The 14,849-nt window shown below is 40.5% G+C and overlaps 1 protein-coding gene and 1 long non-coding RNA gene across 2 annotated transcripts in view; one reads left to right on the top strand and one right to left on the bottom strand.

The window, feature by feature from the left end:
- Nucleotides 1-2,877: 2,877 nt before the first annotated feature.
- FGD3 (FYVE, RhoGEF and PH domain containing 3) overlaps nt 2,878-14,849 on the bottom strand; it is a 152,930-nt gene continuing 140,958 nt past the window's right edge. The window contains exons 18-19 of the mRNA XM_072128116.1: nt 9,630-9,770; nt 2,878-4,840 (exon numbers count right to left, since the gene is read on the bottom strand). Of these exons, the coding sequence (XP_071984217.1) occupies nt 4,616-4,840; nt 9,630-9,770 (366 nt within the window). The 3' untranslated portion in view covers nt 2,878-4,615. The remainder of the gene's footprint in view (nt 4,841-9,629; nt 9,771-14,849) is intronic.
- LOC140104543 (uncharacterized) overlaps nt 6,001-14,849 on the top strand; it is an 81,524-nt gene continuing 72,675 nt past the window's right edge. Inside the window, exons 1-2 of the long non-coding RNA XR_011850359.1 lie at nt 6,001-6,111; nt 12,513-12,604. This is a non-coding gene — a long non-coding RNA (uncharacterized lncRNA). The remainder of the gene's footprint in view (nt 6,112-12,512; nt 12,605-14,849) is intronic.

Below are 14,849 nucleotides of genomic sequence, written 5' to 3'. Positions count from 1 at the left end.
GCAGGGATACAATCTAATTTTGGCAAAAGAATGCAGGCAGGAACATGTATTATTAATTCAGCCGTGTTGGAAAGGGTTTCATTAATATAGTCAGTCTTGTACCAGTCTGGATAATCTTCATTTTTTTTTCTCACCTGTGAATTTTTACGTATTTTTTTAGGCAAAAACATGATGTCTCGAATACAGAGACCCATAAATTTGACTGAAAAGTTATCTACAGCCTGGGAGAACAGCTTCATATTCAGAAAATGAGGAAATAGACGATTTGCTGTCAGACCTGTGGAGGCCTCTAGTGTTAAATGCATGGATTTACATCTGACATGTCAAAAAATACTTTAGTTCTGCAAAATCTAGGATTCCATATACCAAGGAAGAGAAGGGGTTAACTTCTGTAAGTAAAATTCTTCATGGCTTTTGTCTGTGATGTATAAAAGAATATATAGAGATTCACAAGAGTAGGTTTTAAATAGAGTATATGAGATTTGCTGATTTGTTTGGCTCTATTGCTGTATAAAAAGTTGAAAAATTTTCATTTTGATGGTAGATTTCCTTCAAGTTGATGATAGACGCAATGGTGAAGCTGTAGAGGATCCTAAAACTGTAGTAGTCAGCAGTATCCAGGCCACATAGGGATATATCAATATCACAAAGGACACATGATGGCTGCAAAGGCCGTGTAATATATTTAGGTCTGGGGCCCAAGAACTTTAGGTTACACCTCGGTCTGTAGCAAAATTCCATGGAATGCTACCAATTGTGAGTGTAATTTTCAGATAACTTAATTAACATTTGCTACACAGTAGGAAGCGACTACAAAGGAGTGCGAGCATTTAAAATTAATTACAGTAATTAATTATTTATGCTAAATTATGAAGACAAGATTGTGGAAATTAGGAAGCACGGAGAAGATAGGATATTCCTCCGAAGAGGATGAAACACTGCAAGGTAGATCACACGGATTTATATCGGATAGATTTTTATAGATGGGAGGAAGAATAATGTTTAAGAATCAAGATGCTACTATACGGATGTAGATAAAGATTTTCACTATGTCCCCTGTCACCATATAAATTCCCAAAGTGTTGTCACCGGGGATACAGCAAGTACTGTACAACATCAGCCTTTAGGCACACAGAGAGGAAAGTGTACATCATGGCGGCAGCTAGCGCACCACGACCAGGGATGGCTCCGGGTGTCAGTAGACCCCTGGGCGACACAGCCTCAGTGGGCCCCTTTGCAGTGAACTTACATTAAAAATTCAGAAACTTAAACAGACTCCTGTTCCCTAAAATATTCCCTTATATACCAAATATATCCCTTATAATACCAAAACAGCCCACTCCAGGGTATTTTATATAAAATTAGATACAGTACCCTGCATCGAATGATAGCCAGGCTCCTCTCCCAATGGGGGAACCTACAGTGTCTAAAGTGACCTAAGTGGGCAATAGCCCCACATCCGCACGCCCCACACCATGATCAATCCTTTGCCATAAAAGACGGAAGGGGGGGGCGACTTTTATTCATGAATTTATTGTTATTATGTGTGTGTAATTTACCATTATACATAAATTAAAGGTTTTGCACCACTTTCTTAATATGTAAAAGCGGCGATCCCTGTCTCTAACTCTCTAACTGTCCATGTACAAATCGCACTTCTTTTTCTTCCTCTCCAATAAGTTAATAAAATTCAGTCAATAAGTTATTATAGTTCAGTTTGAAACTCGGGGCCTTTTTATGCCAAACTATTTCAACATCTCAAGTCTGTGTCAAAATACAAGAAAAACTAGTTACTTGCTGCTTCCATTAGTAATGGCCTAACATAGATGTCATGAACGACAAGAGTCGGCTACCCACAGTGAGCCGATGGCTCACTTAATCCCACCCCAAACTGGCTCATCACGCCCCCTTTAACCAGATGCAATTGGGTTAAAAGTGGAGTGGTGTGGGGTGAATGACTGGCCTGCGGATCCCTATTATTTATTTAATAGGAAGCCGTTCAGGTGCCAGAAGAGCCGGCTAAGAGCCAGAATTCCCATCACTAGTCTGGTGAAAGCTAAAATGGCCAACAGGAAGTAGAGGAGAGTTACTTCCTGTTCTAGGAACTTGAAGTAACAAAGGTTTAAATTACATAGTTCGAGATTCAGTGGTACATATAGCATTTGTTTATCAGAATTGTCCCTTTAGATGATTCTTACCAACTGAAAGTTCAACTTGTATTTTCTAAACTGCTCCAGAAAGACAATTGTTAAAGTGCCTATAATGCCTATAGCAATCAATCACATCACAGCTTGTATTTCTCAGTGTTTTTGGATAAAAAAAAGGAAAATATATGTTGTGATTGGATGGTGTAGACAGTCTTTTAGACAGTTTCCCAAATCTACCCCACCGATTTATACCCTTTATGTAGTGGCCTTGTAATGGCATTTTAATGGGTGTTTGGTGGTCATTGTGATTTTAGGTTAAAGAACTGTGAAACATTACACGGGGCAGCAATCTGACAAACTTTATTTCCTTATCGGAGTTGTGCATGTGCTTATTACCGGAGAAACACCATACTGTTCACTATATGAGGAGCCATGGAAAGTCTCGATGATTTAGTCATTATTATAAGAATTTAAAAGAATCCAGTATAGCCATAGGCTCTGTTCACACCGCGCCTCTGTTTATATATGGTGGGAAAATCTCTCAACACTTCCACTACAACATATAGCCCATAACATAAACCTAATGTGTCACCTACTGACTGTCATGCCTGTTATTATGGCCTAATAGAACATTCACTGGGAGCATTTCCCTTCATATGCCACAAACGTAGTGTGAACAGCGCTGTAAACAGCACAAAACTGCCAACAGAAAATACATCCCGAGTCGCTCTGTGCTAAACTTTTTATTAGCTTATTTTCTTTTTTAAAATGTCTGAAAATATGTATAGAACATTATTTACAAATCATAAATAGAAACACAAGGTTAACCAGAAATAACAGATAAAAAAACGTAAGTTCCCAGCAGTGCTAAAATTGTCATTTCAAACAGACTTTATAAAAATGGGTTTACAGCTAGTAAGACATGCAGAAGGTGCTTGGTCGGGGTTCTCTTTATGTGCGGGGGAAGGTGGAAAGTCCTTCTATGGTCTCTTAATGTCTTGTTGGACAAACTTTGCACAATTTAATAGTTCAAGTGAATGTAAGAAACTTTGTATACAGTAAATATGTTGTCAGATGAAAGTGTTTCCTTCTCCACTTACTTGTCTCTTCCCAAAGTTCCTATGTAATCTCTGCTGAATTATGTTGTCTGGAAACAGATAGAAGCTCACAGAGATATCTGATTACATGAAAGCCTGGAGTGGAGGTGGAGCAGCGAGTCACAGCAGCTACTTCTCCATCCCTTATCATAGAGAGGGAACCTGTCAGCAGAAATATATCCACTATACCACTACCAGGATGCTGTCAAGCAGCTGGACACCTTCCACATCATATTTATTTCATGGCCCAACGTTGGAGGCATCAGTCAGAAAATAAACTTCTGAACAAGATGTAAAATGGTTGTATAAAGTCAGATGGGTGGAGAGTTTACCATTTGAAGTCAAGCTCTCCTCACTGCAGTAATTGATGGCTCTGCATCCGTAACTGGCTGTCCAGAAGCTTGATGAATTGTATTGGTCACAGCAGAGGGGGGGCCTTTTGAGGAAGGAAGAGCTCTACTTCAGTGCTAAACTCTTTCAGACTTCAATTTACACCTCAAAGTCGAATTTGTGGAAGATGCCACAACACTGGTCCATAAAAGAAATGATATGGTCGGTTTTCAGCTACTTGACAACATACTGGAAGCGTTTTATTAACTTAATTATTTAATTTCTGCTGACAGGTCCCCTTTATTAAACACAGAGTGAGTCACAGCAGCAATGTCGCCATCCAAAAGAGAGAAGAGTTACAGGAAAATGAAGATTTTAAGTCACATAATGACCAGAAACAGGGTTACACTCACTAGACTACAGATTTTTGCAAATTTTGTTCAAAGGTGAGTTTTAACATGACGATAACACTTGTAGATTTGTCCTCCCCATATCTATCATTAGATGGGCATACACAATCATCAATATCAGACATTTACGACAAGTAGCTATTATTGGTAGAAGCCAGGAAGATACAGGTGTTGGAACGGTACGTGGCCAGCCACATCCTTGTATTCAGTTCCAAAATTGTTTTGGCAAGGCCTTGGATATTTAGCATGTTTACCTGTTATTCGATCTTTCAGCTCTGGATATTTAACGGGTTAACAATATTTAAACTATTTTCACATATACAATTTGCACTAAATAGTATTTTGGATGATATTTTTTTTTATATCTTACTTAAATACACATATACAAAACAGTAGACTGAAAAACATTGTGCTGTATCTGCAACCGCATGACATCCGTTGTCCGATCGGCCTTCGAGGAAGAAAACACGGGATACTTGTTGTACACTGGTACAAATATGAAACATACGATGGGGAACACCACAGATGTTAATACGTAGACACGATAAAGTCAAGAAGTTACTTTGCTGTCAAAGGGTCAATACTTAAGATTTTCTGGGTTTTGCAAAAGAACAGTAAAAGTTTGTGAACGTTAGTAGTTCTCTGGACTGTCGGTGCCACCTGTGCTCCCCACTCTCGATGCTCTTCCTAGAACCCCCATCCACTTCATGAGCAAATCTTCATCATCAGCACCAAAAAGTAAAGTTTGCTGGGACTGGGTTAGTTTAAACACATGCTTTAAGTCCACTTTGTCACTTGCACTGGGTAAGCTGACTTCATAGCCCGGTAGTGGAAAGGTTCGCTGGTTTCGTCCATCCTGCAAGAGCACAAGCAGGATCAATTATAAGGTACAAGTTGTAATATGCAATAATCCTTATCTCGTTGTGATAATTTCAATATTTGTTAATCAAGAAGAGACAAAATTAGATCCTGTTAGGTCAGAAAGGAAAAACTTTTTAACAATGAGCTTGGGGGGGGGGGGGGTGAAAAATAACTGAAGCAATACTTAGGAGATCCCTCAACACTCCCGTTCTTAAGCTTAACTCGTTTCCTGACAGTCCCATTTTAGCTACAGGAAATTCCCTTCAGCCAATCACTAGATAAGGTGTGTCATTGCTGTATCCTGTGATTGGCCGAATGGTCATTTCCTGGGTGTTGATAGGAATTAAAAATTAGAGATGGTCTAGAAGCTTCAGAACAGGTGATTCACATGTGGGATGAGGGGAGTAAGCGTTACTTAAACCAAGTATGTATATGTCTGGGAAGAATTAAGATTTGACCCCTGCCACCACCAATGTGGAGATAGATTAATTTGCGTGCTTAAAGGGGTTGCCCCATGTGTGGCGTGTGAATGGTTGGGTGAATGGGTGTTCTCCGCCTTAGGAAAGGGGTACCACTTCCGGGGCAAAGCATCTCTCTACTTCTGTATCAATGGCTGATGTGATTATCCCATGTTTATATTTTTGCGCTGACTACCCATCTGCTATGTTTGTACTTGTACTTCCCCGAGGGGGAGGTTTGCCTTTGTACACTGTTGTGTTCTTAGAAAAACAAAAATAAAGTCTTAAAAAAGACTTCTCGCTAATTGCTGAGCATGCGCCCTTCCAATCCATTCTATTGGAGTGCTAGAGACAGCAAGGTAATGAGTTAGAGTCTCGTTCTTGTGATCGTTGGGGGATAGCTTCTAAACTTGGGACAACCCCTTTAACTCTGTACAGTGGAATATGTTACCACTATATGGACAACACAATAAACAGTAAAGGATTCCCTGACCACGGAAGTGTTTCAACCATATTATTAGTAGAATCAAAATAGTGAGACTTTTTGATTTATTATAGAATCCCCCCAACGATCCCAAAGTTATGTGTTTTTTTTACCACATCATGAGTACCTTCTTGTATTAAATATCATCTGAGAACACAGGTATCAAAATTAGAATTAAATTAGTGGAATCCCAGTTCTCAGTAGAATGTGGGTCCCATAGAAATGGTAGAGTCCAGGCATGACCAACTCTTTATGACATCGATGGGACTGAATGCGATTGTGCTGTTCCATCAGTCGCATAGAGGTGACTGGAGTGACATTCATGTATGTGGACTTCTTTTTGTCAATTATACATTTATTTAAAAAGAAAAAGGGCATAAACAAGTGAAACTTTTCTGATCCATAAATAATTCACTTCTTGGTCCTTCTTGACACACAGGAAATGCAGCTCAGCCAACCAGAAGCTAAGGCGTTTTACTGCTACTGTCTCTGATTGGCTAAACAATTTCCTGTGTGTTGAGAATAATTAGAGACCACCAGGAATGGGAGCGTTGGGGATCATCTGAAAGTTTAGGTATCTAGGGCTAATGTTTGCTAAACTTCAAGAGTCTATGGAAATGTGATGGGGGAAATATCCTTCCAGTGGGTCCTATGATTTCGGGTCATACAGAGAGTATAATGTATGCACCGAGTATCTGTATATATCTGAGACCTGTATCCATCCGAGTTCCGGGCATGTATAGAACCTGTAACAGATTACTCTAATACCCCACGCTGCCTCCGGCTCATTAACCACTGTACATCATTGACCTACACAAACCCTCAGGAGAGCAGATGATTAATGATGGAGCGCCCCCAGGTATAGGTATGTGTATACACTGAGAACTACAGGGCGAGGCAGTTTTATGAGGACAGAGAATGACAGGGAAGAAAAATAATACACATGAAGATAAAAAGCATCATAAAAACACAGAGACAATGTGACACTGAGAAGATCTGCAGGCTCTGAACTGGAGGCAAATAAATTATTTTTATTTTGCCTACACAGGCCCATAAATCTACACTATCCCATCTCTCACTGTTTTGAGATCAGCGTAGACGAGCTATAATGGTAAATCATATAAATTTTAACTCTTGGATGGATGACTGGAGCTTCTGTAAACAGTGGAGGCTGCCTTAAAGGCAATCTGCCTTCAAAATCCATCATGATAAACCAGGGACTCTTACGCATAGACCTAGGCACCATGACTGGTAATCTTCTTATATTTGTTATCCATGGTCTCCATCTAAAAACAACTTTAAAAGTTATGCTGATAAACTTGAAAGGCTCTTGGGGGTGTTACCAGAGCCCCTTAGTGCTGCAGATTCACAGGCTGTTACAATGAGCAGAACTTGTCTCCCCCTGCCTGTGTAATCTAGCAGCAGCAGGAAGTGTAGGGGGAGGGGAGACCTGCTCTGCTCACTGTAACAGCCTGTAAAGCTACAGAACTGAGGGGCTCTCATCAGAGCCCCCCAGGCACAAGATGATTTTATAAGGAAGAAGTGTCCCTGGTGTATCATGTTTTATTTTGATGGTAGATTTCCTTTAAATTCTTCATGCCCATCCTATGGCACTGATGCCTTACTTAGCTTCCTAGTACTCCCAAATATAACTTTGGCAAAGAAGAGCCGAAAAGAGGAGCGGATGCCATGGACAGGGCCACCGCTAGGGACTTATTCACATGTTATTGCTTTTTATGTCAAAAGCAGAAGTGGGGGCTACATAAGGAGAAGGTAAAAAAAGGAATAATTTGCATATGTTCAGAAATTTGGACTTTTCACAAACTTTTCCCCAATTTCTTATGGTATGGTATTCGCCATCTATACAAAATATAATTCAACAAAACGAGTTTATTTTTTTGTAACCCCCAAATATACACATGTGCACACACACTTTGCTCCTATCGCCTACATGATGGGAGACGTTACCATGAGCCAAAGTCACAAATGAACAGAACAGAGAAGCGTCTGTACGATCACCTTGGGAGGATTGCGAAGGGAAGAGGTGAAGTGCGTGAAAATAATTTGTGCGCTACATCTCGCTCTTCCGCTCCGAGGAACATAAAGTTTATGGCTGCCGAGCGCTGGAGAGATTCTTATTATGGGATGTAGGTTAGGGGCAGAGTAATTAAACTGCTAGATTGTGAAGATGTAATATTTATTTTGCTGCGGAATAAAACACCAGATGTTCGGACGACTTGGGTTGTTTTGGGCACATTTTACCAATATGACCAATGGATGGAGGGATTGTATGTTATGGAAAACGGGCAATTTATGGGAAAACTGAAGAACCAAAGGCTTCAGAATTGGAAGTCAACACTAAGGGAGCGATGGACAACAAGACTAATGATAGACATACAAGTAATAGAAACAAAAAACTGCCTATATTAGTGATGGATCTTTTGTACACGAGCAGGCACGAAGAGCCGGCTCTTTCACAAGAAAAACTGGAGTCGGCTTACTGAGGGAAGCCGATAGGTTACTTAACCCCGCCCCTAATCGGCTCACCACGCCCATTTTTACACAATAAAGTCGGGTTAAAAGTGTTGTGGACTGGGGGACTGGATGGACTGAGGCTTCCTATTATATATTTAATAGGGAGACGTTCAGAAGCCAGAATAGCAGACTCTTCTTAGTGAGCGGCGCCTAATGATCCATATCACTAAGAGGAGCCGGACTTCCCATAACTAACCTACAATAGTGCCTACCACACTGCAGTCACTTCTGGATGTATATTATGCAGTACTCTGCATATAGAAAATGTAGTATAGAGATTTTAACCCTTTGTGTATATGCATGTATTGATAACAATGCCCATCTGACATAACTGCAGCATTTGAAAAGTTACAGCGGAAGGTCTGGCTGCAGTAACTTCAAAGATCCCAGGCACAAAGCTGGAATTTACAAGCATGAATTTTTGTTGTTGTTGTTTCTCAATTTCACTGGTGCTTACATCGTTCAACATTAATGGCTCAGCAGGATGTAAAAGGTTAACAGGACCTGCTACGGCCAATAAGTGACAATTCTCAGAACACAGGTAGTCACTACCTATTACATAATAAATGTCCTCTCATGGTCCTAGGGGGTCATCTATTAACAAAAGTGAGACCTGTGCCTCACAGTACATTCAGCCAAGCCATCAATGCCAAAAACTAGAACTGGTAGCCACAAAAGGGACATTACACGTGTTTTTCTTGCCCCCCTCACAGGGGCGTAACTTAAGGAGGGTGCAGAGTGTGCGGTTGCAACTGGCCCATGAGGCCTATAGGGCCCATATGGTGTATCTTTCCTATATGAGAAGACTAGTACTTTAAATAATAGTTGGGGGCCTGGCAAGGGAACTGATAACTGCTAGCAGAAGGCTTGTATTATTAGATTTAATATATTAAATGTATGCAATAAGTTGACTCCATGGTGGCAACAGCATTATCAGTCCATCTATGAGACATCACCTGGGACTTGTTACATTTTATCGGTTGAATCTTACCGGTCCTGCATGGCCACATACTATTGCATCCTTCTCCTTATGCCAACATTTTGTCATTACTTCTCTTGTTTATTGTTTAAAAGAAAATTCTTCATAAACAGAAAGTTTTAAAAATAAAAGTATGCAATACGTTCTTAAGCTCCCCCTAGTGGTGGCTGACAACTGGCAAAAAAAAGTTTTATGTCCTTTTATAGACATTGGAATCTCTAAGATTTATATGAGATTCCAAGATTTTTATGATCTACTTCGAGGGCCTTAACATATAAACAGTGCTGTTTAAAGACGAGTAAATAATATATTAAAAAATGGAACTTACTTGACTGCAAACCTGAAGATACAGTACAAGAGGATCGCTTTTTGGGACATACGCCCACATTTTGTGCCATGTCTTGCCCTTCTCCAGGAACAGTAGGCTGCTGCTGATCACGCTGCTTTCTGGAGGCGAGGACAGTTGTTTCTAAAAAAAATAAATAAATAATGTAGATAAAATATTTAAAAAATGCTCATTTCCAGGATAATGAATTTCAGGAGTATAAATCCAATTTCCTACCAGTTTTATAACACTATTAATGTGCTACATTGATCCATTTGCAGAATGATGAAATCACGGGAGATAGTTAATTACACGGGAGCGGGCGGCAGTAAAGTGACGCCTCTTACAGTGAAACATTACAGTGTTACTACTCGATGATGAATAAACTCCACATAATCAATAGAACAAATAACAACCCCAATAAAAGGAAAGAGGCGATAAAATGAAATGGAAATGGTTACGTTTAATGGGATATTCATTTTTTAAATTATTTTTTTAACAATGGTCGCCTTTTACGGCAGCTCAGCTGTGGGTTTGACTTCTACTATTTGAAGGACATTTTTAGGGCACTAGTATTTCCTTCTAGCCACCCAAAATAGTTCAGATACGAGGATGGTTATCTGGGGCTCTAGATTTTGGCCACTAGGTTGGCCTCTATATAAATACTGGTTTAGTATGCTAACTGCTCCTGACAGGTTCCCTTTAAATTGATATTTGATTTAGGGCTAAAATACACAATCCTTGAATCCTGCACCATATGGTGGTTGGATTTCATGGATCAAACACTGTGCCAGGGATGGGACTTCAAGCATCATACTTATATATGATGCAAAACTTCCAGACAACAGCGCTGCACTGTAATCCAGCTGCTTTTCCACAGGGAAACAGGGATTCCTTGCATCATATATAGCTATGATGCTTGGAGCCCCGTCCCTGGAGCAATGTTTGGTCTATGAAATCTAACCAACACACTTTTAATAAATGGACCAAGTGTGGTCATATATTAGCACCTATAACCCACCAATTGCTAAACAGGTCAAGATCCAACCACTCCCCACCACCACCACCACCACCACCACCAAATCACCAGTACAGGGTTACTAAGTTACCCCAACAGAATTGGTTTTCGTTTGTAATTAAAAAGTTGAATGGAGCGATTGCAGGACTTGAAGGGGTGACTTTCTATTTGTCATCACATGATGACTACAGCCAATCATTGGCTTCAGTGATGGGATGTGCACCAGTGCTACCAGATTGAACCCCCCAAAGGGTAAAGGTAACCACCAGGCATCAGACCTAAAAATCTAATATTCATTTCTTATCCTAATAAATTAAGAATCAAAAACCCAGCCCAAACTCCTCCTATAAAGGTGAATTATGTTTGATTTTAACCATTTTCATTATTCCCAGCCCATAATTCAGTAAAAAAAACCTTCATAAACGTAATAGCATCTTTATTCTGGTCTCTCATGGCTGCACCAGGAGAAAAACAACCTGTACATATTTAGTGTCATTATTCTCAGGAGAAACATGATTACTTTATTATGGAAATTTGATGGATTTTTTTTATCAACATTAGACTACAAAGTGAAACAACCAAGAAAAATGGAATTTTTTAACAATTAAGGTTCATTTTCATCACTTTAATGTCAACACAAAGAGACGGGTTTTATTTTGAGGCTATTAGAACAAATAATATACATTGCAAAAAATAAAGTGGCATATAAATTATTTATATATGTATGGGGAGATTTATCATACACTACGCCCCTGATAGCTGCCATGCCCCGCCCCTTGTCACGCTGAATAGATCAAGAGGCTTGATCTACTTAGTGTCCAATCAAGCATGTTATAAAGCAGGAGGAGCTGTGCAGATAGGATACTAAATACAATCTGCTCAGCTCCTCCTGCTCTATAACATGCTGCCTGCAGATAGGACACTATGTACACTCTGCTCAGCTACTCCTGCTCTATTACATGCTGCCTGCAGATCGGACACTACAGGCTGAGCAGATTGTATATAATGTCCTATCTACAGGTAGCTTGTTATAGACCAGGAGACGCTCAGCAGATTGTATGCAGTGCACATCTGCAGGCAGCATGTTATAGAGCAGGAGAAGCTGAACAAAAAATAATACATAGGGGCACATTTACTAAGGGTCCACGGACCGCGTTTCCCTCAGGTTTTCCCAAATATTTCTGTTTTGCGCCGAATTGGTTTTTGGCGCACGCGATCGGATTATGGTGCATTGGCGTCGGCTTGCACAGAAATCGGGGAACGTGGCCACCGGATTCGGAAAAACCGCGGAATTTAAAAAACCAAATGTGTAGCAAGATCAAGCACTTACATGCACCAGGAAGAAGAAGGTGAACACCGGCGGATCTCAGCGCGGAATTGCGCCAAACCCGAATCCTTGCCGGACAACGCACCGCGGGATCGCGACAGGACCGGGTAAGTAAATGTGCCCCATATTGTCCTATCTGCAAGGAATATGTAACAGAGCAAGAGGACCTAAGCAGATTGGACCTTGTTTTTTTAAAGAAAAAAAGGTTTTAAAAATTATGCATATGAACCTGAAGAGCTCTGACCTCTATGGAGCTATAAGGAGCTACAGCAGAGCTTGCCCGAGGGGCACACACCTGGGGGTAGATGTACTTTAAATAGGCCCGCACTCCTATTGTCCCATATGACTGTTTGTACTATGTAATGTAATATTATATTTGTATACGTCCCCTATGATTTGTAAAGCGCTACCGAATTTAATGGCGCTATATAAATAAAGATTATTATTCTTCTTAGAGGATGGAAAAAAAGATTTTATGAAAAGTAGAATGTAATGTCTGGTTACATTACATAACACTCATATTCCCTGCTCTCACATTAAGGATTACAGGTGCATGGACTCTTCCCAAAGACAGACTGTAATAACATCTATGTGTCACCAGATGGCGATGGAAAGACTTGCAGCATGAATAAGGTACAAGATTCTGCTAGAAATATTATATTTGGGATATTATCTATTACATGAAAGACTAACGGGATTGATTAAAACTGCAAATGTTAAATGCCGGGAATTGACCATTATTATATTTTGATAGATTGGACATTTTGGGACATAGTGATAAAGAACATGTTCAGCATTTTTACTGTGCTGTTTATTTATATTTATATCAGTTCTAGGGATAGGGGGGTGTTTTGAATTTTTAGGTTGTTTTAAAAAAATTATTTTACTTTATTAGACCCCCTAGGCTAGTTTTACCCTAGGTTGTCTGATTGATCCTACCATATACTGTCATATTACATGGGGATTTTGCACATTGCAATAGATGGGATAAAACAAGACAGCCTCGGGTCTTTGTATGACCCGAGATGGTCATTGTAACTGATTGCTGCCCCCAAAGGACTTCACAGGCGACTGCAATTAAATCCAATATGGCGACGTTCACGCACCTCCAGGATTTAAATGCCCCTGATAAAAAATTTAGCCCGTGATCCCTCTCCATACAGCAGCAGCTGACCTACTATTATGCCACACGTCAGTAAGGGGTTAAACTATATCTCCAGTTCTGTAGCACACAGAACCACAAGCCTGGTGTGACCCAAAAGATGACATTATTTTCTTTATAATAATAAGATGGTACATCTCAGCTTATGTTATTCCTGACTGTGCCTGCTGATAGTCTTCCAGGGTAACCCTATGGTTCCAATGCTGCTGCCCTGCCCCCCTATCCTTAAATAAATTATTCCAATAGTAGCAGCGTAGAAGGGAATTGTACATAGGACTCTTTAATACAGAAGCCTAGATTCAGCAAATGCAGTAATAGCTTTGGGACTAGCGGCATACTTAGAGCAGAAGCTGGCAGCATAGATATCTAGTTTAATCAGTGGATGGGCTACGTGCCATAGTCTTCTGCACCAGGCCTCCCCTTCTTCCTATAGAAACAGTAACTGCTTGAAGTTTACATTTTTAATGTTCTAAGAGAAAAAAAAAACTGCACAAATTGCTAATTTCAAGTAAATCAGCATAATTCTTCAGACAGAAATCGCCTCCAGGGCGCTGTAGGAATTTCATTGCGTTTTATAGTCGTCATGTGGAAGTTTACGTCTTTTATCCTCACAATGAGAGGCTCTGGGAGAGTTGCGGGTGATTTCAGTGTTCGGCGGGCACTTAGAAGTATTGCTTACAAGAAGACTTTATGGAGTTTGCAAAAAGTTTACATGGTACAAGCTGCCGAGATCACAGACGCAGTGATCTGGAATGAGTGATGATCTATAATATAACTGTAGACCCTAAAAATGGCACTTGCTGCCGGCACGACTTACATTAAGCTGATTGTCATGTCAAAACAGATACGAACATAGATCATTTCTTCTAAGACCCCCAACTTTTATGGGATGGAGCAATGCGACCCGTTTATTCTGCTTTCTGCAGGACTTAAAGGGATGCGTCATCATATCCATCTGGAAACTACTTTTCTCAGTAGTTCTAGAGGTCGATAGCCCATGTGTGGCTCATCCGAGGACATCTTTGATCATTTCTGAGCCAGCTGCCTATCGTGTAATAAACTTTATTGTGTTTTTATGTTATTTACCTTCAGAGGCTATTCAGGGCATTGAGTAGCCTCTACAATGCTGCTCCCTGTGTGTCCATGCCACCTGTGAACGCGGTGGCAAGGACCACGCAAGAGCAGGGGACCAGGAGCATGCGCAGAAGCTCCCTCTGGCCCGCAACGCTGGCTTGCGCGGTCCGTGCCAACTCGTTTACATGGAAGAGCAATGGCGGCATTGCAGAGGCTACTCGGGGCGTGGAGTAGCCTTAGACTACAGTTCACAGAGGCTACTCCACACCCCCAAGTAGCCTCTGAGGGTAATTTGCTTTAAAACACCATCAAGTTTATTACACTATTAACAGAAGGTTCAGAAATGATTAAATATATCCACGGCTGAGCCACACATGGGCTATCTACCCGTGAAACTACTAAAAAAGTAGTTTTCAGACTTCAATGTTAATAGGGTTGTACCAACATTGATTGCTATCCCAAATTCACTAGATAGGGCCTGTTTAGTCCGACTGCTTCTTACTAATGGATTGAGCAACAGCATTGAGTCCAGCATGCATCCTGCAGCCCCATTCAAAACAATTGGTTCATCGGAAACTGCCTAGCACAGAGCTCAGGTATCTCTTGCACTCTCATACACCATCTAAGTGAATTCTGGAGATA

The sequence above is a fragment of the Engystomops pustulosus genome, chromosome 10, assembly GCF_040894005.1.
Source record: "Engystomops pustulosus chromosome 10, aEngPut4.maternal, whole genome shotgun sequence".
Taxonomy (NCBI): Eukaryota; Metazoa; Chordata; class Amphibia; order Anura; family Leptodactylidae; genus Engystomops; species Engystomops pustulosus.
This window is presented reverse-complemented; position numbering and strand designations above follow the sequence as displayed.